At 34.6% G+C, this 23,482-nt stretch overlaps 1 protein-coding gene across 1 annotated transcript; it reads left to right on the top strand.

The window, feature by feature from the left end:
* Positions 1-10,132: 10,132 nt before the first annotated feature.
* Positions 10,133-13,140, top strand: LOC131061623 (serine/threonine-protein kinase OXI1). Its single transcript, XM_057995400.2, has 2 exons — positions 10,133-11,025; positions 12,088-13,140. The coding sequence occupies exons 1-2, from the start codon at positions 10,682-10,684 to the stop codon at positions 12,935-12,937; spliced, it is 1,194 nt and encodes a 397-aa protein (XP_057851383.2). The 5' UTR covers positions 10,133-10,681; the 3' UTR covers positions 12,938-13,140.
* The last annotated feature ends 10,342 nt before the right edge of the window (positions 13,141-23,482 follow it).

The following is a 23,482-nucleotide window of genomic DNA, read 5'->3' as shown; positions in this document are numbered from 1 at the left end:
AAACTATATAAACCAATTAATTAACCAATAATCACAATTCCTCAAGACAACCCAACATAGGGTAACATAAAATACCACAAGACATCCCTAACCATGAAACTAAGACTGACAGGGTACCAACTTAAACCTAGAGTGTAGAATGAGATTTCATGTCACCTTCGATCAACTTGCCACTGGGATGAAGACATGCTCACACCTGTGAAGCCAGGTAGAGTCGATGTCTAGTACTTCCAAACCTGTCGTCACCAATACGTGTACAACAACATATACAATAACATATATTATGAAACAGGTAGGCAAGTGAAGGGGAATCACAATGTTATATTGTGCTCATGAAAGAGTGGTATGACATTGTCCCTATCACAAACTTAGTAGAAGACAATAACAACAACCAATAACTATCATAATCATCATCATATCCAATATAATCACGAAATAGGGTTAGTACATAGTATGATACCATCAAGTCATCATAAAGTAGGCTAAGCTATATCAATATGGTCTATTGATGTACAAAAAGGCAAGATGAATTAGGGTGGGGCACTACAACAATATTGCATTTTATCATTATAGTTGGTGGCATGCTAAACCATCACATGAAGGTCTACAAATTAAGTAATATAATACTTAATGCTTTATACGAAAGGATAATCACTTGAGAGGCTTTATTGGTCACATGGTGGGCCATATTTAGGACTATATTGGATTTACAATCACAATTTCCATCCTATGTTGATCACGAACCTTCTACAACATAAAATCACAATAAAAAGAGGTCTAAATCATTTACAATAGGATAACGGATGACTAGGAGAGATATAAGTAGTAAGTAGGACTTAGGTAGCTCAAAGTTGTTGGCATATTCCATCATTGTTTGTTTGTGTTTGTTATTATTTGTTTTAGGTTTGTTGTTTTTTTTATAGCTTATTTAAGCTATTTGTTGCACTCGTGAATACATGGTTGTTCATTGCCCTGATGTATAAATATATCTCATAATGTAAATCAAGACATTCGATTGCTTTGCAAATTATAATATGGTATTAGAGCAAAATCAGCTATGTGCACGATTAAGGGGCCGCATGATCTTAAAGATTTGTTGTGTCATCATCAAAGTTGAGAATTGAAAGCTTGAGAGGTGGATGGGCACAAATATATTCACCTAGAGTGTGAGAAATCATCTCCAAAGAGGCCGATTCACATGTAAGTTAGAATCTTGAATCTCTGCTGAATCATGTGCATGATCTCCATAAAGACGAGGGTTAGCCTTAAACTACACACTAAGCAACATATTAAGCCTAGAGAATGTAAGTCAACTATGGATATTTAACACTTTTAAATCTAGAAATCAAAGTTTAATGTGTGTGAATGAAAATATGCCAACTTCAAGACGACAATGTAAAACCATGGGAGACGTGACTTGGCAGAAGAAAGAAGTGCCGCTTGAAGACATTGACTCCAAATTGCATCAGGATTCGCTTCATATCGCTGTTGAGTTTTGAATACCCGACCACACCCTCCTCCAAGCTATGCATCCACGGTATCCAGATTGGCAAACTTAGTAGTCGGCTGAACGGTCTCCACCTCAATCAACACCTGCTTCACAATTACATCCTACACTATTGCCACTGTTTTCGGCAGAGCAGTGACGACAAAAGATCGTGAATGCAAGGGATCCAAAGAGCAACATGTTGAGATTGGTGGGAAGCCTCGATGCCGACTCTTTTTGCTGAAATTGGCTAAATGAGTGATGAGATGAGGGTGGAAGTTGCCCAGAGCAACGTATCTGTAACATCAAGGAGAGATCAGATATTGCCCAATAATATTATCCGAAGATCAAGCAATTGAAGCCGCCTTTGGATCGAGAACCATAGTGGCTAGGTAAATGAAATCAAAGTGGCCTAACAAAAGTGTGAGAATCTGAAATGGCACATTAGAACTTAGCATAAGGATGCATTTGTATGGGCTCTGTATCGGTCAGCCTTAAACTACACACATTAAGCAATACATTAAGTCTAGATAATGTTAGTCAATCTGAGTGTTTAACACTTCTAAGTCTAGAAGTGGATTCTTAGTGTAACCACACATTACGCAACATATTAAGCTTAGAAAATGTCAGTCAACTAAGTGTTTGACACTTTTAAGCCTAAAAATGTAAGCTTAGTGTGTGTGGTTTAAGCCATTCCCTCCATACCCACCGATATTTGTTGGCCTGTAGAACATTGACAAAGTTACACCACAAGTGAATGTTACAGCACTCAAAGAACTTTTGTATGCCCTTTACAAACCCTTTTGGCATGGTTGTGTTTACAACTGATCCGGGTATGATTCCTCTAGCATTTTTTTAGTGAATAGTTTTATGGCTTCTTGGGAAATTCCTTCTTACAGTGGCCTACGAATAAGTCCCATTTTGCATTGATGTATTTTTTTATTAAAAAAAAGGAGAAGGGTAGTATTCTTTATTGGTTTTAGAGAATCCATAGTTTAATTTGGTCAAAATTTGAGCCATTATTTTGTTTTAAATTACATCATGGGGTATTATAGTTTGCTTCTCCTAAAATGTTTCATTTTAAGTCATTAATTCTCATGTCAAAATATAATATCACAATACCATCAATTTGGTTCAAACCTAGGCTAGGAAATTTTCACAATGAGGAGTTGTACCATTATTTTGGAAGCCATTTTCTAAGGGTATTTTTGTGACAAGAAATTGAACAACATATGTATCTAGCTAATAAGATGGCCTAGGAAGTTCTCCAAAGTTTCTTCTTCTAGACTCTTAGCTGTTGCGTGAAAATAACCACTCCATGTGGAAGAGCAAACTGAACTTGAGTTTGAAGAAGTTTGGCATGTGGAACCACAACATAACATAAAATGGACATTGATGAGTAGAAGAAATTTGATCGAGCCGATAGAAAGGCAAAAAAGTTCATTTTGTTTAATGTGTCTGATGATTTTTTTTGGATTCGATTGTGTTTATTTTTTTCCATCAATGTTTTGAATCACACTCTATGATTCATCATCAGGAGTCAAAACGTTGATGGAAAAAAATACACACAATCGAATCCAGAAAAAATTCATAAGAATATAAGATGGATTGTGGAAATCACATAGCTTTAGTGTCTGATGAAGTTCAATCTTTCATCCGAGACTCGTCCACAACCAAAGACACATGAGACAAGCTCAATAAAGTATATGAGGCAAAGAATTAGAATCATATCCTACATTTCCAAAGTCGGTTACATGGCCTAAAGATGAATAACATAGAGTAAAATTGTAATCCTTTCTTAACAAGATTGTTGATTTGAGGGCTTCCCTACAAGCATTAGGAAAAACAATTGATTATGCATTTTTGGTGCCTGTTGTTCTAAGGGCACTACCTTCTAGATATAAAGTCTTTGTGACAACTTTGAATGTCATTGAGACAACACCCACTTTTGAGAAGCTAATGAATCTCCTTCAAAAGAGTCTATAAGTTAGGAACATGGCGAGGCGGATCATGCCATGACTACATGTCATAAGGCAAGAAACCTATGATTCAATTCATTAGACCTCCCAAATATGGTAATTCATCTAGACCTCAAAATAAATGTCCAATATGTGAAAGAGTTGGGCATGATGTGAAAAATTGTGGGTACAAATCCTTCAACAAAGGATCATCCAACAAACCACATCCAAAGAAGCCATTTCAAAGTAGCAAACCATAATGGGAGCAAAATAACAAACAAAAACAACAAAGCAATGTTGCTAAAGAAGAAGATTCTTCAGATGAGGAATGTGTGCTTTCAGACCACACTTCAAAAGATGGTTCACAATCAAGCTCAATATGGTATATGGACTCAAGTTCTACAAAGCACATGACTAGACAAAAGAAGTGGTTTCTCACATTAAAACCTCATCATGATACAATAACCCTTGGAGATGATACCACCTATGACATAAAAGGTATTGGTGACATCTCTTTAAATTTTTGTATACATAGTTATAGTAGACTTACTAATGTTTTGTATGCACCAAGATTTACTAAAAAATATTCCTTTTTTAAATCAATTTCTTGATCATAACCATAGTATTGAATCTGATACAAATTAGGATAAAAAGATATGTCATATCAAAGATAAGTCTAAAAATGAAAATATTGTTGCTATTTCTACTGGGATTCGTAGAATGTTTAGGCTTGATACAACTACTACTAATTAAGCCTTAGTGACTAAGGACAATGATCTTTCTATGCTTTGGCAGCATAGATTTGGTCATTTGAGCACTAGTTACTTGTTGAAACTTAGTCAGAAAAGCATGGTCAAAGGGCTTCCATCACTTGAGAAGGTCAGTGTTGTCTATTCTAGTTGTATTTTTAAAAAATAACATAGAGCATCCTTCTATCTAATTGAGAATCATGCCAACTGACCTTTGTAGCTGCTACATACCAATTTGTGCATCTCTATGACACATAGTCATAATGGATACATGTACTTTCAGATTTTTGCTGATGATCACACAAGAAAAATATTGGTATATTGTTTGCAACATAAAGATGGATCTTTTTCCCACTTCAAAGAGTTTCGTACTCTTGTGGAGAAAGATATAAATTATCGTATTCATGTACACCACTCAGATTGAGGGGGAGAATACACTAACACAAAATTTTCCACGTACCTGAAGGAAAATGGAATTTGGCGTCAATTGACTGCAACATACACACCTCAGCAAAATGAAATTGTTGAGTAAAGAAATCACATCATCATGGAGACGGTTTGAAGTATGTTGAAAGATTCTCAACTAGAACATGCATATTGGGTTGAAGCTAGAAACACTGCAATTTATCTTTTGAATCATGCACCAACCAAAGCCCTTGATGGCATCACATTAGAAGAAGCATTGATAGGTGTAAAGCCTTCTATCTCTCATCTTCGTCTATTTGGATGCACTGCCTATATGCACATTCCTAAACAAAAAATGAAGAAGCTTGATGAAAAATATATGCAATGCATTCTTCTTGGACATAGTAATGAATCTAAGGCATATTGCCTTATGGATCCTACTACAAAGAAGATATACATTAGTAGAGATGTAATTTTTGATGAGTAGAGTGAGTCAATTTCTCCTCCCACATCATCACCTACTTCAGATAGTGCTCCTATATTCAATATGGATACAAAAAATGATGGGAATGTTGATGGTTGATCAACACCCATAAATTTCACAAAACCTTTACCAAAGTGGTATACTAGTACGATTTGCAATGCAAAGCTAGATGAAGTTATAGACACTTCAACTTCAGGTCCAATGACTCGAAGCATGGTTTGCAATGAGGTAAATATAGCCATGATGACTTTAGTTGTTGATAATATTGTTATGTCTACTATTCATGAAGCACTTGAATCAAAGCCTTGGGAAGAGGCTATGGATGCAGAGTATCCATCTCTAATGAAAAACAACACATGGGAGCTTGTTGATCTACCACATAGTAAGAAAGCAATTGGATGTAAATAGATATTCAAAACTAAGTATAAAGTAGATGGTAGTATAGATAAATATAAAGTTGGAATTGTAGCCAAGGGTTATGTCCAGAAAGAAGGGACAAACTATGAGGAAAAATTTTCTCCCACAACAAAGATAAAAATAATTAGAATGATTTTTTCTTTAGCTACACAAGTTGGATGGAACTTGTATCAAATGGAAGTAAAAAGTGCATTTCTTAATGGAGACCTTAAGGAAGAGGTCTATATGACTCAACCTGAGGGATGCATTGCACCTAGTAAAGAGGAAAAGATATGCAAACTTTTAAAGTCCCTGTATGGTCTCAAACGGGCTCCTAGAGCTTGGTATATTAAAATTGATGAAAAAACTGCTACAACATGGTTTCACTAGGCATCAGTTATGATCAAAATCTATACCTCAAGGATCAAGGGGGGATAATGTGATAATTAATGCATATGTTGATGACTTATTTATCATATGGCAACTTGGAAGCAATGGGTGAAAAAACCAAAAATGATCTCAAGAAGGATTTTGATATGACAAATCTCAGACTACTGCACTATTGTCTAGGCTTAGAGGTATGTCAAACAAATCACCATATATTTGTATCACAAAGAAAATGTGCCAAGACACTAGAGAAATTCAAAATGATGGATTCCAAACCCATGTCTACACCTATGGATCGGTATTATAGTTATCTACATCTGATACATCTCCTCAAGTGAATACAACTCTTTATCAACAAATGATTGGAGGTTTGATATACTTGACTTGCACCAAACCAAATATGAGTTTTCTATTAATTATCTATCAATATCCACGCAAGAACAAAAAATGTGTCATTGGAAAGTAGCAAAATGGATACTACTAAGGTATATCCAAGGTACAATGAATCATGGTTTGGAATATAAAAAGAATGATCAATTATTATTGAGAGGATACACAGATGTAGACTATGCAGGTTCAATTGATGATAGGAAATCCACATCTAGATTTGTTTTCTTCCTAGGTTAACGACCTGCTTCTTAGGGAAATAAGAAATAAGCCATAGTTGCTCATTGCTTCAATAGAGGCAAAATATCGTGCAATAAATGCAAAAATTTGTGAAGCAGTTTGGATACATCACATATATTAGAAGGATTGTGTAGGATACCACAAAACCAACCTACAATTTCCTCTATTCTGGTAATTAGAGTGTTCTCAAGCTTGTTTGTTATCTAGTGTTTGAACAGCTGAAGCATATTGAAGTTGACTATCATTTCATATGAGAACATGTTCAACAAAACAACATACAACTTCATTTTTTCTCCACACAGGAACAACATGCTGATATCTTCACCAAGCCTTTTACACGTGTGAATTTTGAAACTTTTTAGGATTCTCTTATTATTACTTTAAAACAATTATGTTGTAAGGGGGGGATGTTTACATATTCCATCATTATCTTTGTAGGTAGTTTGTTTATGTTTGTTGTTATTTGTTTTAGGTTTGTTATTGTTTTATAGCTTATTTAAGCTATTTGTTGAACCCGTGAATACATGGTTGTGCATTGCCTTGATCATATAAATATATCTCATAATGTAAATCAAGGCATTCAAATATTATTCTACAAATTATAAAAGAAGTAGAGCAAGAGAGGTATGATCAACCCGAGGATGCCTATATTGGTGGCTACCCTCAACAAATTACTTGACTTGTATTATAATATGAGGTTAAGATCAAGTTAGATTGTATGCCCTTACAATAGAAATTATGGATACATGTTTATTATTTGAACTTATATTGAATTCCATTCATTATCACGAAATTATGTTAATATTTGAGTTTCACCATGTTTTTGAGTTTTTGCAACAGCGTATTGCCATCTAAACAACACTTAATTGGAAACTACATTCATAATTACATCAAATGGTACATGAGAGTGGGAAAGAGGATACTACAAAGTGGAAGAAAGGAAAATATGTGAAGATCTTCCAACATAGAGTTATTGGGTAGAAGGTATCAAGAGGAAAGTTGAATTTTCTTCCAACATTATACTATTAGGTAGAAGATAATGAAGATCATTAAGGTTATTGATAGATCATTGTAATGAAATAAATTGCACAAAAGAGGAATATAAATTATGAAATATTATAAAAATACTTGATAATAGATTAGAATACAAATCCAATTCAAGGAGGAAAACCTCCAAATATCTCCAATGAGAACACAATTCACAATCTAATAATGAAATAAGACTCACCACCTCTTATATATATCCTAGTTATGCCTAGTATTTAACATATAGGCCAAATCATATGACAATATATGAGGCCTAGGATTAAATAAGTAACTAAATGAAAATATAATAATGATAAGGTAGCCACAAGTGCTCTACTCATAATCGTAGACACACTCTACAATTATAGACATAACATGCCTCCCTCTTAAGAAAATCATTATGCTTAGTGTTAATTAAGTGTAAGTTATTTTTAATGAACTCTTTATACTCCCATGTGGTATCTTCTATTCGTATATTCTTCCACTAAATGTGATACTTAGTAAGTGTTCTAGTCCTTAGCTTCTTTGTGTGTGTCTAAAGAAAGAACTAGGCAATCCCACAATAGTAGGTCCCAAATTTGGGACACCACATTGTAGAACTTGGAAGGAGGTGATAAGTTAAAAACACCTTTATTTGGAGGCATTTATTTGAATGAAGGTACCTTTGTTCAAAAGCACATCTTCAAGTACCTTTGCTCAAAGTTTTTTTTCATATTTTTTTGTACATGGCATACATTCAAATGAAGGTCCTTGAATACCTTTGAATGAAGATCCTTGGCTAAGTTCTTTCACTCTCCACCTCAAAATTTCTTCATAAATTTCACTTTCAAACCTCTTGTTTAGATATGCAAATGGAATTATCTTAAGAAATTGAATTGGATGATGAATGGAGTTCACTAGTCTAAACATGCGAAATGGGAATCAAATCCCATTCACATCAACAATCATTGAAGAATAACTAATTAGACACAACTTCAAACCCTTGGGAGACTTTGGTGATATCGTTGATTATTCTCTTTTCTATTTTGATATGGTTGGATGTGATTAGGATGAGAAATGATGCAAGAACTAGGTATTTTGAGAAGAAATAACATAAACATGAAAGTACCAAACTATATATCAGGAAAAAAACTCAGATCTAAAAATGAGATATTGAGAGGAACCTATGTTTGCAATCTGTAACCTAAAAATGTCAGTCACTATAGCTAGACGCCATTGTCTAGGTAGTGTTTTCATCATCTTAGATGTGTGGAATCCAAATCAGTTTGCTTTGTAGATTGTGCTCTAACAAAAAACTATTAGACATTATGGCCAAGCTACAATGAACAGGGTTTTTCACCTGTTCTAAACCTAGAAGTGTGTATCTTTGTCTGCACTTTTTGGATCTGTAACTCTCTTCCATCAAATCTATAAAAAAGAAAGAAAATGTGTTGAGTTGTATAGGGGTTGCATGTTAGAGAATTTTTTGCTATTAATTACTTTATTACAACTAGTTTTTTTGGTTTTTTTTTTTTTTGCTTAAGTTCTCTTAGGAGCACTTGCTTATTTTAGTTGTGCACCTAGTTTAGATTTTGTGCATCTAGTTTAGCTAGAGTTGAGCTCTATTTAGCTCCTCATGCTTGTAGCTATAAAATTCAATTATAACAAATGCACTCTAATGTTTGAGACATGGTACAGAAATTTGTGAAAATTTTTAATTGTAAAAAAGAAAAGAGAAGCCTCCATTAAAAGCTTAAAGAAAAAAGTAAAATTGAATCGTTTAGGTATCTCAAGCAAAAAAGAAACAAACGGGGATAAAATAGTCTGGCAATGTGAGGTTGTAGCAGGATGGTGGACCCATGTAGAATTTTCATGCATGCTACCACAGTCATTATGCCAAACTCGTGACAAAAAGTTTTTACCTCGTATGCCAAAGGAAAAGTGAAAAATATGAAAAGCGACAAATGAAAACTGATGAAAATATAGATAGATTAGATTATCTTGATTGTTTAGGTATCTCAAGCAAAAAAGAAACAGATGGGGTAAAATAGCTTGGCAATGTGAGGTTGTAGCAGGATGGTGGGCCCATGTGGAATTTTCATGCATGCTACCACAGTCATTATGCCAAACTCGTGACAAAAAGTTTTTACCTCGTATGCCAAAGGAAAAATGAAAAATATAAAAAAGGACAAGTGAAAATTGATGAAAATATAGACATATTAGATTATCTTGATCGTCTTGCACTTCTTTTCTAACACTTTACACCGTCGATGACACAACTTGAATTGTCTATCTCATATAAAATAACACCTTCGACCTAAAAACCATCAATGACTATTCTTCATACAAATTTACATTATAACCATGAAATTACATTTTATCAACCAACTGTATTGTACAGTCAGCTATGACTATTAAATTACATGCACATGCAAGTCCATCTTATCAACCAATTGCATTATATGGTCCATGTACTTCTACCTATGGTCCACCATACTTCTAACTATAGTAACTGATCTTTATTTGAAAGTAAACACTATTTTGACCTTTTTAACCAATCTAAGTACAATATAAATACATTCCCATATATATTCATTCATGACATACATACAAATTTCTGTGGAGAATAGTGACTGTCCACTGCCATAGGTTGAGATAGGAGGATTTTGTTTTTTGTTTCTTTTGTGTGGATTCCCATATGAAATGCTAAGACTTGCAGAACCTGGGAAGTCGTGAGTTGTACACGTTTGCATTTTGAATAAATCCCCTTAATAGACCAAACCTGGGATTTCTTCCCAACTGGGCGGTGGATTTAATGAGTTTTCTGTCACACGTGATGCTGCCTAACACGAATAAATGCAGATGGAGAATTTCCGTTTCCCGAAAGACGGAACGTGAGAGCAAAGAAAGTTTACTTTTGTGTAGATGAAAGCGACGGATGTCTTGCATTTGCAGGCGCAGCTTTGACCCGCTCTGCACTTCTCTTTTCTCCTCATGGTTGGTGCGTAGTTTACGCCCTCAGCAAAAATCTCTCAAACCAAAAGTACAACTACAAAGTTTCTATCTCTTCTGTACTGTTTCTGTCGCAGCAAATTTTGCAGACTGACCCATCTAACATTTGGTGGAATTGCCAGAGAAAGTGGGGATAAATTTTAAAGTATGTGAAAGGAGGAGAAGAAAGAGAATGGGGGATTTGGGGATGGCTGTGGAGGAAATCAAGGCTGTGAAGGTGGTGGGGAGAGGAGCCATGGGAACTGTGTTTCTGGTTCACAAAAAGGGCTGTGATCAGCCTTTGGCTTTGAAGGCCATGAACAAATCTGTGCTAGAGAAGCAGACAGATGGGTTAAAGAGAGCACGGGTGGAAAGAAAAATTCTGTCAAGGTTGCGCCATCCTTTTCTGCCATCACTAATTGGGCTTCTGGAGACGGAGAAGATCATTGGGTGGGTTATGGATTATTGTCCCGGAGGTGATTTGAATGCTCTCAGACGCACCCAGTCTGAAAAATGTTTCTCAGAATCCATCATTCGGTAACATGTTTTCCCTGTTCTTTCTTTGCTTTCTTTTTTGTGTTTTTAGGTCGCTTGAATTCTATGAGGAGAAACAAACATTTGTATATCAATGGAATTCTGTACTCAAAAGTACAAACCCACTGTGGTAGTTATTTTATAGTTTGAAATCTTTGCATCATTAATGTTTGGTACCATATTTTTGGGTTTTTTCTTTTCGTTTGTTCATTCTGGTAATAATCATGAAGTCTGATTAGAATCGTTTATGAAAATAGAAAATATGTACATAATCTAATCATTGCCCATAATCCCACATCTAAAATCTTAAAAACAAATCCAAAAAATGGCCTATAAGACCATTTCATATTATTCAATTTTAGATTGGTTGCCTACTTCTCAACTAATCAAACACTAAAGCTTTTTTTAAATCATAGAATCTAACCCCAAACATTAATGAAAATAATACTCAGACAATCTAATTTAAAAATATTCAAAACTGTGTTATTAAAGAGTTCAGACAGCCATGGTCCCATAAATCTAAGACCTTAAAAAAAACCCAAAAACAAAAATCTTGTGGTCATCATTTTATATTATTTAATCTAAATTAATCTTGTGGTCATCATTTTATATTATTTAATCTAAATTTTTTGCCTACTTTCTCAGCTAATCAAAACCTAAACCATTTTTCTTAATCAAGGCCAAAATTTCAAAAGGGTTTACTTTAAGGGTTTACTTTCTAGAAGGATTTGTAGAAAAAATGTTGCAGTCTTGACCCGGCATCTTGCTTGATGTTGTATCTTTGCAAATGAATCAAATTATAGTCAATATATTATTATTAAATGTCATTTAAACATGTTTATAAACATCTTTTAAATATTTAAATCAATTTAATAATCTGATCTATATTTTTCAAATTTGATTAAATCTTATCTTAAACATTTTTCAACTATCATCCATACAAAACGAAACATGTGACCAATAAATTCATGTCCATCTCATACCACATAGAAAGTAGGTATATTTCATAGAAGTTTCATATGAGATTTACTTACATGGCTCATTAAGTGGTTGGTTTCGTGGTAGGTTCTATGCCGCGGAGATTGTATTAGCACTGGAACATCTCCATCGTGAGGGCGTAGTCTACAGAGACTTGAAGCCAGAGAACGTCCTCCTACAAGCGGACGGTCATATCATGCTCACCGACTTCGACCTGTCGACAATCCTCCCACCGCTAAAACGCCAGTCAGCGACAACTCCAGACGACCGTCGATTATCACCTCCAAGACGTCCAAAACGTTCTGGGCCGTTCGATTTCATGACATCGTGCGTAAGCTCAGCGGTTCGTGTTTCACCCGCCCACAAAAAGCCCTCACCGCCGCCAATCGAGGTTGCGCCGTCAAATACGAAGACTAATTCTTTCGTGGGGACGGAAGAATACGTGTCGCCCGAGATGCTTAGCGGCGTCGGCCATGATTTTACAGTCGACTGGTGGGCTTTGGGAGTTTTGCTGTACGAAATGGTGTACGGTGAGACGCCATTCAAGGGCGCAAATCGGAAGCAGACGTTTCATAACATTCTTGTGAAGCAGCCGCAATTCTTGGGGCCATGGACACCTTTAAGAGATCTTATCCAGAGATTGCTCATCAAAGAGCCGCGCAAAAGACTGGGATTTTCATGCAACGGAGCGGATAACGTTAAAAAACATAGTTTTTTTGCAGGGTTGGATTGGGATTCAGTGGATAAAGTGTCGCGGCCGCCTTTTGTGCCGCCACCCATGTCGTTGGAGGATTTGATTGGCATGCAGAGTATAGATGTTGAGGAATACTTTGAGAAGTTGGGAGAGAGTAAAAGAATGAGCATGGGGTCTGAGGAGGAAATTTGTTCTCTGAAAACAGGCGATGGAAAAGAAGGGGATTGTGATGGAGTGTTTTAATCCAAACTGATCTTCTTTTTCTTTCTTCCGGTGATGGGAAAGAGATTTGTAGAGAACATACCTTATTGATGGAGAAAGAAATATATGTTTTAATCCTTTTAATAGGGATAATTTTGTAAGGGTAGCGTGGCATCATACTAATAAGTATAGCAATGTAATTACTGAAAATGATAATGCAATAAAAATCAGAACCGTTTCCTTCATCACTGAGGCATATACGGTTTCTCTGTCTATTTCTACTTTGTATAATTATGTTCAGGAAAAATTATGTAAAAATGTAAATAGATATCTATTGAGACAATTAAAAATAAATTAAATCTATTTTTTGAAAACAAATCAAATCTAACTTTTTTTTTTTTTAGTCTATTTTTTGAAAACAAATCAAATTTAATTTTTGCTTTTTAAAAATATATTCAATCTAATTTCTACTTTATATGATAGGTCTGTCTTTTTTAAAATTGTGTTAACCTCTTATAAAGCATGTTGTCATTGTATAATATTAAACTAGATCGAGATTCTAAGAGTTTTGATTTATGAAAAATAGTATAGGCTTGTACCATTGCAAAGTATTAGATAACTGCAGAAAAGCATCACCTAGGGCGCACCTAGCAAAAACAGACCCAACAAAAACCACTAACGCAAACTAAATTGGAGAGAGAGCCAGCAATAGAAAACATAGCAAAACCAGCGAAACCAACCAACTGCCAAAGGCACATAGAGATGACCTACTAGGTGGAGGTATTGCCTTCCTACCAATCCTTCATAAACTAAGAAGTTTGTCAAAGAAGAAAATCATTTTGTTTGAATCTTTAACATAATTAGGGGTACTAGAATATGGAGTGTCCTTAATCATGGAACTAGGGGGCTCCACCGACACAGAAGAAGACAAAACATGTTGTTTATGTTTGTTGTTTGAGATTAAAAGAGTTATGCAACTACATAATTGGGAAAAGAATAGATGTTTCTTTACTCTTGATGTAGAGTTTTTATTTTAGTTGTTTATTAAATTGACTAAAATGTGCCACAAATTATTAAAATTATTGTTGAAAAATATAGGCATAAATATTATAAAACTTAAGTTATTGTTGTACAAGTAACACTAAAATTTTAATTTGATATTGATTGTTTGGGGATTTACAATACACTTGTGCAAATGTTTATTAAGCATTGCATTTTTGTACAATTTTCTAAAAAATCTATAACTACCTTATTGAAAATTAACTTTCTTACTAACTATTTTTTAGACCTAACACTAAGTGAATTTATTAGAATATGTAAACGTTACTTTTCCAACATCCCCCTTATTACATTATAAGAAAAGCAAAGAGTGAAAATTTTGCAACATTGTTTTCATTGCAACAATCCATCTAAAATAGGTAGAACCATCTCTACCAAATCTTCTTGCTGATCCAAAACACCCCAAACTACTTCTGTCCAAAATTCTTTAATGTGAAGAATTTTTTTGCTCAAATAATTATTCACACCCAATTATCATTTATGCTTTATTATCATGTTGCAAAGATAATTATAAAATCTAAATCATTATTACATAGGTAACACAAAAAATTAAATATAATATTAACGATTCAATAATTTATAATGTATTATGTAAATTCTTAAAATATATTACATTTTCATACAATTTCCCAAAAACTCCTATACTATCTTACAAGAGACCAACTCCCAACTAATTATTTATTAATTTTAAACTAAGTGACTTTATTATAATATGTAAGCCTTAATTTTCCAATAGAATTTGTGATGTAAAACTATTATCAAAAGAGTTTGGTGAGATCTTTACCATTGCAAATCAAACCATACCATGTAAAATAGTCTAGATCATGTGATGTAGTCTTCTATTGTTATTACCTTCTAACTTTACTTGTCTTCATTTTTTATACTTGTTTCTAAATTTGGTCATTTTGAAAAGTAAATTGAAACTTTCTTCATGTCAAGGGTAAGGCCCTTGCTTCATATTGATACCGATTAAGCCCCTAAAAGTGAATAAAATATTAAATATACAACAAACATAGAAGTGAAGATGTAGATCTTATTATCCTAATGAAGTGATTCAATACCTAAATGCATAATCAAGATTTTAATGGTCTTGACTTATATCGGTGTTTATAATTATTTTCCTTTTAATCTCCTCATTATAATAATTTAATTATAAATAATGAATATTGTCCTTATAAACATCTATTCATGATCACATGATCAATATTTTTAGCATACAAGTTGATGGGATAAGAAATGTATTATAGGATATGCAATTCAATACATTAGTATTTCCTCTATTTGTCATTTCAAGTCAATGTATTCAATACATGTGCCTTTCTCCAAAATGGCTACGCAACTAATTCATGAAGAATTATATACATCACAATGTATTTCTTGTATCTTGTGTTAGAAGAAATGTAAGGTTACTTTTCTCCAAAGTTAACTAAATATTAGCAGTAGATTAAATAGATCAAATATTAAAATTAAAATTATTTATAAGATGTAATGTTATTGAATTAAATGTAAATAACCAAGGTAACTATAACATGTAATAATTTGGAAATAATTATAAACTCAATTATTAACACTATAAATTAAATAATATAGACACAAAATTAATCAAATTATCATAAAAACCAAATATTAAATTATCTATATCTTTTATTATCAAGGGTGTCCAATATACTTATTTGAATATTGAGCTCTTGGAACAATCATTCTCATTTCAAGAAGATTTTGGTGGTCTTGGCCCTCATCGCTATGACCCATCTAGGAAGAACTAGTTCTTATTTAGAACTAAATAGATGCTCCAAGCACTTACACAAAATGCTCCAACATATTACCTTAACATGCACAACAACCCTGATATAGCTCATAAAACCACTTTCTTCTTCCTTGAGTGATCTCTGTACCTTTTTCCAAGTTTCACATAAATTCTTTATATAACCTTTTAAGGGGTAGTTCCAAACCATCACACCCTTTTGACAAAGTTTCCTTTTAATAATTATTTAAACAAACAATTATTCCAAGTTTCGATGATAATTTTGAAGTATGTCTAAGTTTCCTTATGCTATTATAATTGGGATTTTGATGTATGAATGTTTGCACTAAATAAAATGCTACCAAAGCAGTGAAAATTTTGAGAAAGTTTATGTTTAATCTTGGTAGAGACCATTGGAATTTTGTTAATAGCTCATTTGTATATTAGAGAGGTACCTGTAATTATTGATTGTTTTATCATAGTATTGATGATGTGGTTAAACTATCAGACATAAAAGGATTTGTTGTGCAAATTGGGCAAGTGACTTGGATAGTCAAAGGCCCAATAGTGACTATGTATTTATTTTGTTTGGAGGAGTAATGATTTGGATGGGTAAGAGACAATCTATAATCTCTTTTTCCATTATTGAAAGCTAAGTAAATGGATTCTACACATGTCTCCAAGGAGGCAATGTGGTAATAGAGATGTGATAGTGGCATTGGTTTTGATTGTAGGACTATGAGGATTGGATGTCATAGTCACAATGCTATTTGTTTGGTCAAGAATCTCATGTATCATGCTCATACTAAGAATGTTGATGCTAAGTAAAATTTTGTGTAGGAAATTGTTCAGAATGGTAAGGCCTTGATACATAAGGTTAACACTTTGAATAATGTTACCAATTCTCTTTTGAAGACAATAACCATAGAAAATTTCTCTTGGTGCAGGAAGGCTACGAGATTTGATTGCTATAATTAATTTTATTATTTGTATTTCTTAGATGCAATTGTAATGTATAATGTCAAATGGGAGAATGTTGGGATAAGGTGACATTAACCTTGCAAATTATTGTCTTCATGTTCCTTCGAAAGTGTTCCCTAAGGTACATGAGAGGAAAAATATTAAATATTTATATCATATGCCAAATTGTAATTGTATTTCAAGAGGTGAACATGTATCAATCATGGGCATAATAAAAATGGAAAATATTCCCTCCTAGACATCCACCTTTAGGGATTTGAGCTGCCATGCTTGGGGTGTCCAAGATTGGAAGGTGAAAGGTCATCCATTGATTGATCTAAAGAGTCAACGAGGAGTTATAGAGCATCCGAGTAGCTAAAGATTTAAATAGCTATGGGTTAGGAACCCATGTTGGAGTCATTTGAAGGAAATTAATTATATTTTATTATGTCTCTTGGATATCCATTATCCTATACAAGGGTTTTTGTAAGTGGTTTTATGCATCTTGTTTAGGGCTACACTATGGTTTTTCCTCACTTAGTTTGCTATTAACTATAGCCCTATCATAGTAGCTCTATATGATTCATCTATATGTATCTAGGTGCTACTAGGTTTGATTGAGAAGTGAAGTGAAGTGTATTATTATACAAATACTCTTTTGAAGATTAATAATATACTTTCCCTCTTTCTCTAGTGAAGTTTTTTTCCTAAAAGCGTTTCTCGATGTAAAGTTGATGTCTCATTTAGTTGTTAATTTTTATATTGATGTTGAGTGTTGCAATAACATGTTTAGATCTAATTTGGTAATCTAATTTTTAGATTTGCAATTAGACAATGAAGTTAATATTGCAAGCTTTCTTTACCTTGTTTTCAACACACATTAAGCAAATCAAGGATGAACAATCTACATTATTTAGGTTTTTTTCAAACATTATGAAAAAAATTAGAACCCAAGAAAATTCTTCTAAATGGGACCAAACCCTTTATGTACATGTTGTTCCTTGTTGGTTTTTTTCTCACAAAAAGTCATCTATGATCATTTTTCTCTATTGTTAATTTCATAAAGAGGTCATTCACACCATGGACAATGTCGAGGCTCCTAATTGTGTTAGTTTCCCTTGTGATTTTTACAAGTCCCTTTGAGACTGTGTTGGTTAATATCTACATATAGTTTATCTCAAGAATATTTTAAATCCATATAATTAGGGAATGATAAATAAAGGAAATATTAAGTTTATATACCTCAATATAGATCATAATCAAAAGACACTTTCAATTGGAGACAGGTATCAACTTGCTCAATGTGTCCTATAAGATCATTTTGGAGGTGATAAAAATCATTGAGATGTTTAGATCTCTTTCATCCTAGCCCAATTTTTAAATTTGTTTTAAGGCATAATTCTTCCTTTGTATGTATAGTTCAACAAGGTTTGGGGGATGACAACAATTCAATCATTCCTTTATATGATAGTTACGAATACTCTTTTTATGTATTGACCCTAATCTTGTGGATCCCTTATTGCATGTTTTTGTGTGATTTTGCTTATCTCTATGTGATATCTCTACTTTGTCCAATGTCATGACATGAGTACAATGCCCATGTTTCATGCATATAACATTCTCAAGGATGTCTTTTCCTTATAGGCATCTTTTTCCACCTTTTCTAACTTAAGTTATTTTGTATCATATGTGTTTATGCTATTCTTTTAAGGGGGGTCTCTTACTTGCACACACTTCACTTCTATGCTTCCCAATGTGTTCACCCCCTACGACATTCATTTTTTTAATGCTTCATGTAGTGTGTACTCCTTGCAACACTAGTAGGATATGAACTACTTAGTATAGCACAACTTCCTAGCTTGTGGGTATTCTTATATACTACCTCTTTTCAATACTCTACAAAGGAAAGACAATCTTTCCTTGAGAGTGATATCAATATCTACACACTAGGGTTAAATTTCATAGGTTTCTATTTAAACACTAATATACCATTGAGATTATGCTAATCTTTAACCTTTTAATATATATCGTGCCTCTTTTTTGATGCTTGGGTTTTGAAGGAGGGGACTTATTCCTCTTTAATTTTTCCATTCATGCTCTACTTGAGGGGAGACCTCTACATTTTTCTTAATTTTTACTTCAATACCACCAACAATATTAATTTGAAAGACTCAAAAGATATTGTAGAGTCCTTAGAAATGGCAATAGTCTTTGAGAACTCACTATTTGTAGCAACCTCGTGTAAGACATCTATAGTTTGGTCATTTATATTAAGGGAAGAGGGTAGATATGGATTTTTGAAATGTCCTTATATTGGGCATGATAAGTCGTGAAATTATTTTCAGCATTTGGTGTAATGACATAAAGATTCATGACTCAACCTTGATCCATCAAGTGAGCCTTACACCAACATCATATGAATCCAATTCATTATCAGGCATCTTTTGACGTTGAAGGATGGCATAACCAGTTGAAAAACATTTCCCACATCTAAAATAAATTTTCTCATAATCTATTGATTGCCTCTAAAATTTGTTGCCCATTTCCAAAGAGATCTTTGTAAGGAGACCCTTGAACAAATCCATTTTGACACACAAATTTGTGCATATGAAACCCGCATAATTAACTATTTCTTTTAAGATACAATAATACCATTACCCATTACTCATAAACTCTCTAATAACTTAGGGTATAAGTAAATGTATTATGTAAACTACTTTTCCACTAGAAAGCGTTGCCAAAGCATTCCACATGAGGCTTCGGGAAATTAGGTGAATATATTATTATTTATTTCTCATAGAAACGTACATTCCCATCATCACGTCTATATATAGTGTACAATCACACAATATCAATGAATGAAGTACAACATATTCTTCACATTATTTTATGGCTTGCTTGGTCTATGAATGAAGAACAACGTATTTAGAATATATCATTTTAGCCGTTGAGATGGTAAATATTGAATAGATCAAAAGCTACAAACAAGTCAAGCCTGGAAGCATGCAACAACTCAAACTTGTCCCATCAAATTAATAAACTGGACGTTACGTTCATGAATGTTTAAAATAATGAAAGAAAATTAAATCTAAAATATGAAATATGCTTTCAAAAATTCCAACTTCTATAAACATAATTTCTCGTCTCAATTACACATGCAGGACATATATGCAGGCTTTTATAGTTCAAAACTGGCCACACAAAGGCTGTAAGATTTGACTCTAACTTCAAGCTAGTAATTTTTGAACAAGGCAGATTACAAAGAGGTTAAATAAAACAATATTAGAGTGAAAAAATATACAGTAAATTATATATTTTAAAAATTAAACTATTCAAGATTACTATGGAATTTTTTTTTCTTTATTTGATAGTAGATGTTTAAGTGCGATTCAAAAGATTCGAAATTTAAATATCAAAGTATTTGCATAATTGTTTACCAAATTCTTTTGGATCATTATATAATTTAGAAAAATATCATATTTATAAATATCCTAATGCCCCTTTTTGTAAATTGAATTTTGATGGATCCTCCCGTGGAAATCTTGGTGATTCAGGAATAGGGATAGTTTTTTCGTGATCATTTGGGTTCTTTATTAGCATTAAAAGCTATGCCAATTTCTTCTGGCACAAATAATATGGCCGAGGCTTGTACTCTTTTAGAAGGTCTTGTTATGGCTAAGGATTTGAATTTCAAATACCTTCATATTGAAGGTGATTCGACTATTGTCATTAATGCTTGCAAGGCAAGAAAAGCTGATAATTGGCATTTCCGGTATATTCTTGAACAAATATGGACTCTTCTTGATACGTTTGAGCACCTCATCATCTCACATGTTTATCGTGAAGGTAATGCATTGGCTGATTGCCTCGCTAATATGGGTTGTGACAAAACTGTTATTGATTCCTCTCGATTGGGGTGTGATTTGATGAGCTTCCCAAACCTAGTGAGTATAGCCTATAGAGAGTCGAGTATCTAATCTTTCTTATTATATGATTGCTCATTTATACGAGTTGATATTCTCTTCTCTTGGTGAGGTATTCCTTTTCATAATTCCATTTGGTTTTGATTTGAGGTACTTTTCTTTACTCGATCATCAATTGGCATTCATTAATGATGAGTTGGTTGTTATTGATGTTGTTCCTGTGTTTGGTACTCTCTTCTGGTGCGAAATCTGGAGATATTTATTTTCACATTGGGAATTTGTCCTTCATATGCCATTTAAAGTTTGGTGTGGCTTTGTTTTCATGATTATCTCTGTACACCGCTTCTCTTGGTTTTTTAGATTTTTTATGATATATCTCCTCTTTCTTTTCATTTATGACATAAAAATTTTAGGCTTCATTTCTCTCTAGCATTTTCGCATTCACCTCTTCTCCTTTGGCATTTGTCTATAATGGCGGACCACAGATCTCATGTCGTTGGTGTCAGATATGTTTTGGACCCTTTTGTTTCTTGTAAATTCTCTGTGTTCTATAGTATATATATATATATTTTTTGGTTGCAGGGGCATGCCAATTTTGGTTGTAGGAGTTCTTTGTTGCAGGGCCTTCAAGATATCCCATGAAGATGGATCTGTCCTTCAATGCTGGTTTAGTCCTCTTGCTTTTTGGAGCTCTCTTCTTCACTCACAGGGCAACCTATGTTATTTCTTTTTCATGTCCTTATTTTGTAAATAATCTTGCATGCTCCTATTCTGTAAAATGAGCCTGCATGCTCCTATTTGTAAATGAGTTTGCATGCTCCTTTGCTAATCTCTATTTTGTAACTAGCTCCGACTAGAGGATTGTTCACTACTTCTCTTCTATAGTCATGTTGATGAGCAATGACAGAGTTTTTCTTGCTGGTTCTTTTCTCTGGGAGCTCAGTTTGAACCAGTTTTTAAATATATTATAAAAATTATATATTATTAATAAAATATATCAAGTGTGTCCAAGGTGCGCGGAAGGGTCTGCGCAAAGCGGGGGTGCCAGAGTAGTGCAGGGAGCAGCAGAGGGGGAAGGGGAGAGGAGCGGTGGTCTGCGGGTGGGTTTGGGCTGTGCGGCTCGACCGCCTTTCCACACAGGTAGCAGGTTTCAGTGGGGCTGGGGGCCACGGGTGGACCTCCATCCCAGGTGTGTTGGGGAAGGGTGGCATTTTGGGGATTTTTTAATCTTTCGGGCCCCTTTGGGGTTTAGGGTGTCGTCCGCCTCAAGCTTTATGGTGAGTATTAGCGGGGAGGCCTCGAAGGCTCAACCAGTCATGGATTTTCGTGCCACGATGGGCTCAAAACCCCCATCACAAAGCATGAAGACTTTCAATAATAACCTTTTTTCCTCATACTCGGGGTCTAGTAGTATCGGTAGCTCTCACATTCTGAAGATTAATGGTTGCTTGAAGAGATGTAGCAAGAGGCCAAATTAGTTATTCCTCCTGAGATGATAGTAGAAGATGTCGAATATTTTTCCAAACACTCGCTATATTGCAAGTTTTTGGGAATGAGGGTTTCTTTGCAGTTCTTGGAAAACTGGGCGCCAAGGACTTGGGCTCCGGAGGGGGAAATGGAGATTATGTTGCTGGCAAATAACTACTTCATGGTTACCTTTAACTGCATGAAGGATCGCAATAGGGTCTTCAAAGGTGGTCCGTATTTTTACAACCAGGTGGGGTTGTTCATCAAACCTTGGCATGTGGGCTTTAACTCCTCGGGGGAAATCCCGAATAGGGTTCCTGTGTGGGTTCATTTACCACGTTTTCCTGTGGAATGCTGTTGGGAAGATGTGCTTCAGATGTTGGCTGCTCTGCTTGGGAAGCCAGTGGGATCCTCTACGCAAACCATGGAGAGAAAGGTAATGAATGACCTTTGCCCATATTTGTGTTGAAATTGATCTTAGTAAACCTTTGCCAGATGCTCTAGATATGTGTGTAGGCTCTTATTCTTGGGTTCAATAGTTAGATTATGAGACTTTACCTTTTCACTATCGTCTGTGTCATGAGTATGGTCATTTACAATGTAAGTGTCCTAGATATAAACCGGTGGTGTGCCAACCTCAGCAGTTGGAACCGAGCCAAAATAGGGCTGAAAAAGGGAAAGTTGCTATGTCAGTTGAGGTTGGGGGAATTGATGGTTTTGTCCCAGTTAAGACAAAGAACAGGAACCGAGGACAAAAGAGGCCTTTACAGGAGAGACATGAGGAGGATACCTTTAACAGATTTGAGACCTTGGATGACCTTTGCTATCAGAAAGTTAATCTGGGGTTAACCTCACTGGATCAAGGTGCGTTAGGGGGGCTCTGGAAAGAGCACTAGAGGACCCTATCCAGGCCCTACTAGTGGTTGGAAGCTAGCAAATGGAGATGGATCAACCAGTAGGGGTTCAGTTGGGACTCACTTCTAGGGTTGAGGTGAATTTGGTTGAGGGGGAGGGATCTCCGATAGCTTTGAAACTGGAACCGGCTGGGGCCAAAAGCAATAAGACCCCTGCTCATCTGGGTTTGCATTAGAAAGATATTAAGAAAAGTGTGTCAGAGAAGAGCTCAAAGGTTGGCAGAAAGAAGGATTTGGATAAGATCAAATTGATGGGGGAGATTTTGGTTGAGTCAGGGTCGGTAAAGACTTTGGATTCTCACTTTTCCAATCCTCCAAAATGATTGTGCTTTCATGGAATGTGAGGGGCTTGAACAACGGCCCTAGACAAAAAGTTGTTCAGGAGTTTATTAGGAATCATTCGAGTGATGTCTTATTTCTGCAAGAAACTAAACTTGCAGTGGAGAGTATGATGGGTCTGGTGCCAAAGCTGTGGGCTTGAGGAGAGTGTCAGTGTGTTGGGGCAGTTGGTTCCTTGGAA

The sequence above is a fragment of the Cryptomeria japonica genome, chromosome 4 (genome assembly GCF_030272615.1).
Source record: "Cryptomeria japonica chromosome 4, Sugi_1.0, whole genome shotgun sequence".
Taxonomy (NCBI): domain Eukaryota; kingdom Viridiplantae; phylum Streptophyta; class Pinopsida; order Cupressales; family Cupressaceae; genus Cryptomeria; species Cryptomeria japonica.
This window is presented reverse-complemented; position numbering and strand designations above follow the sequence as displayed.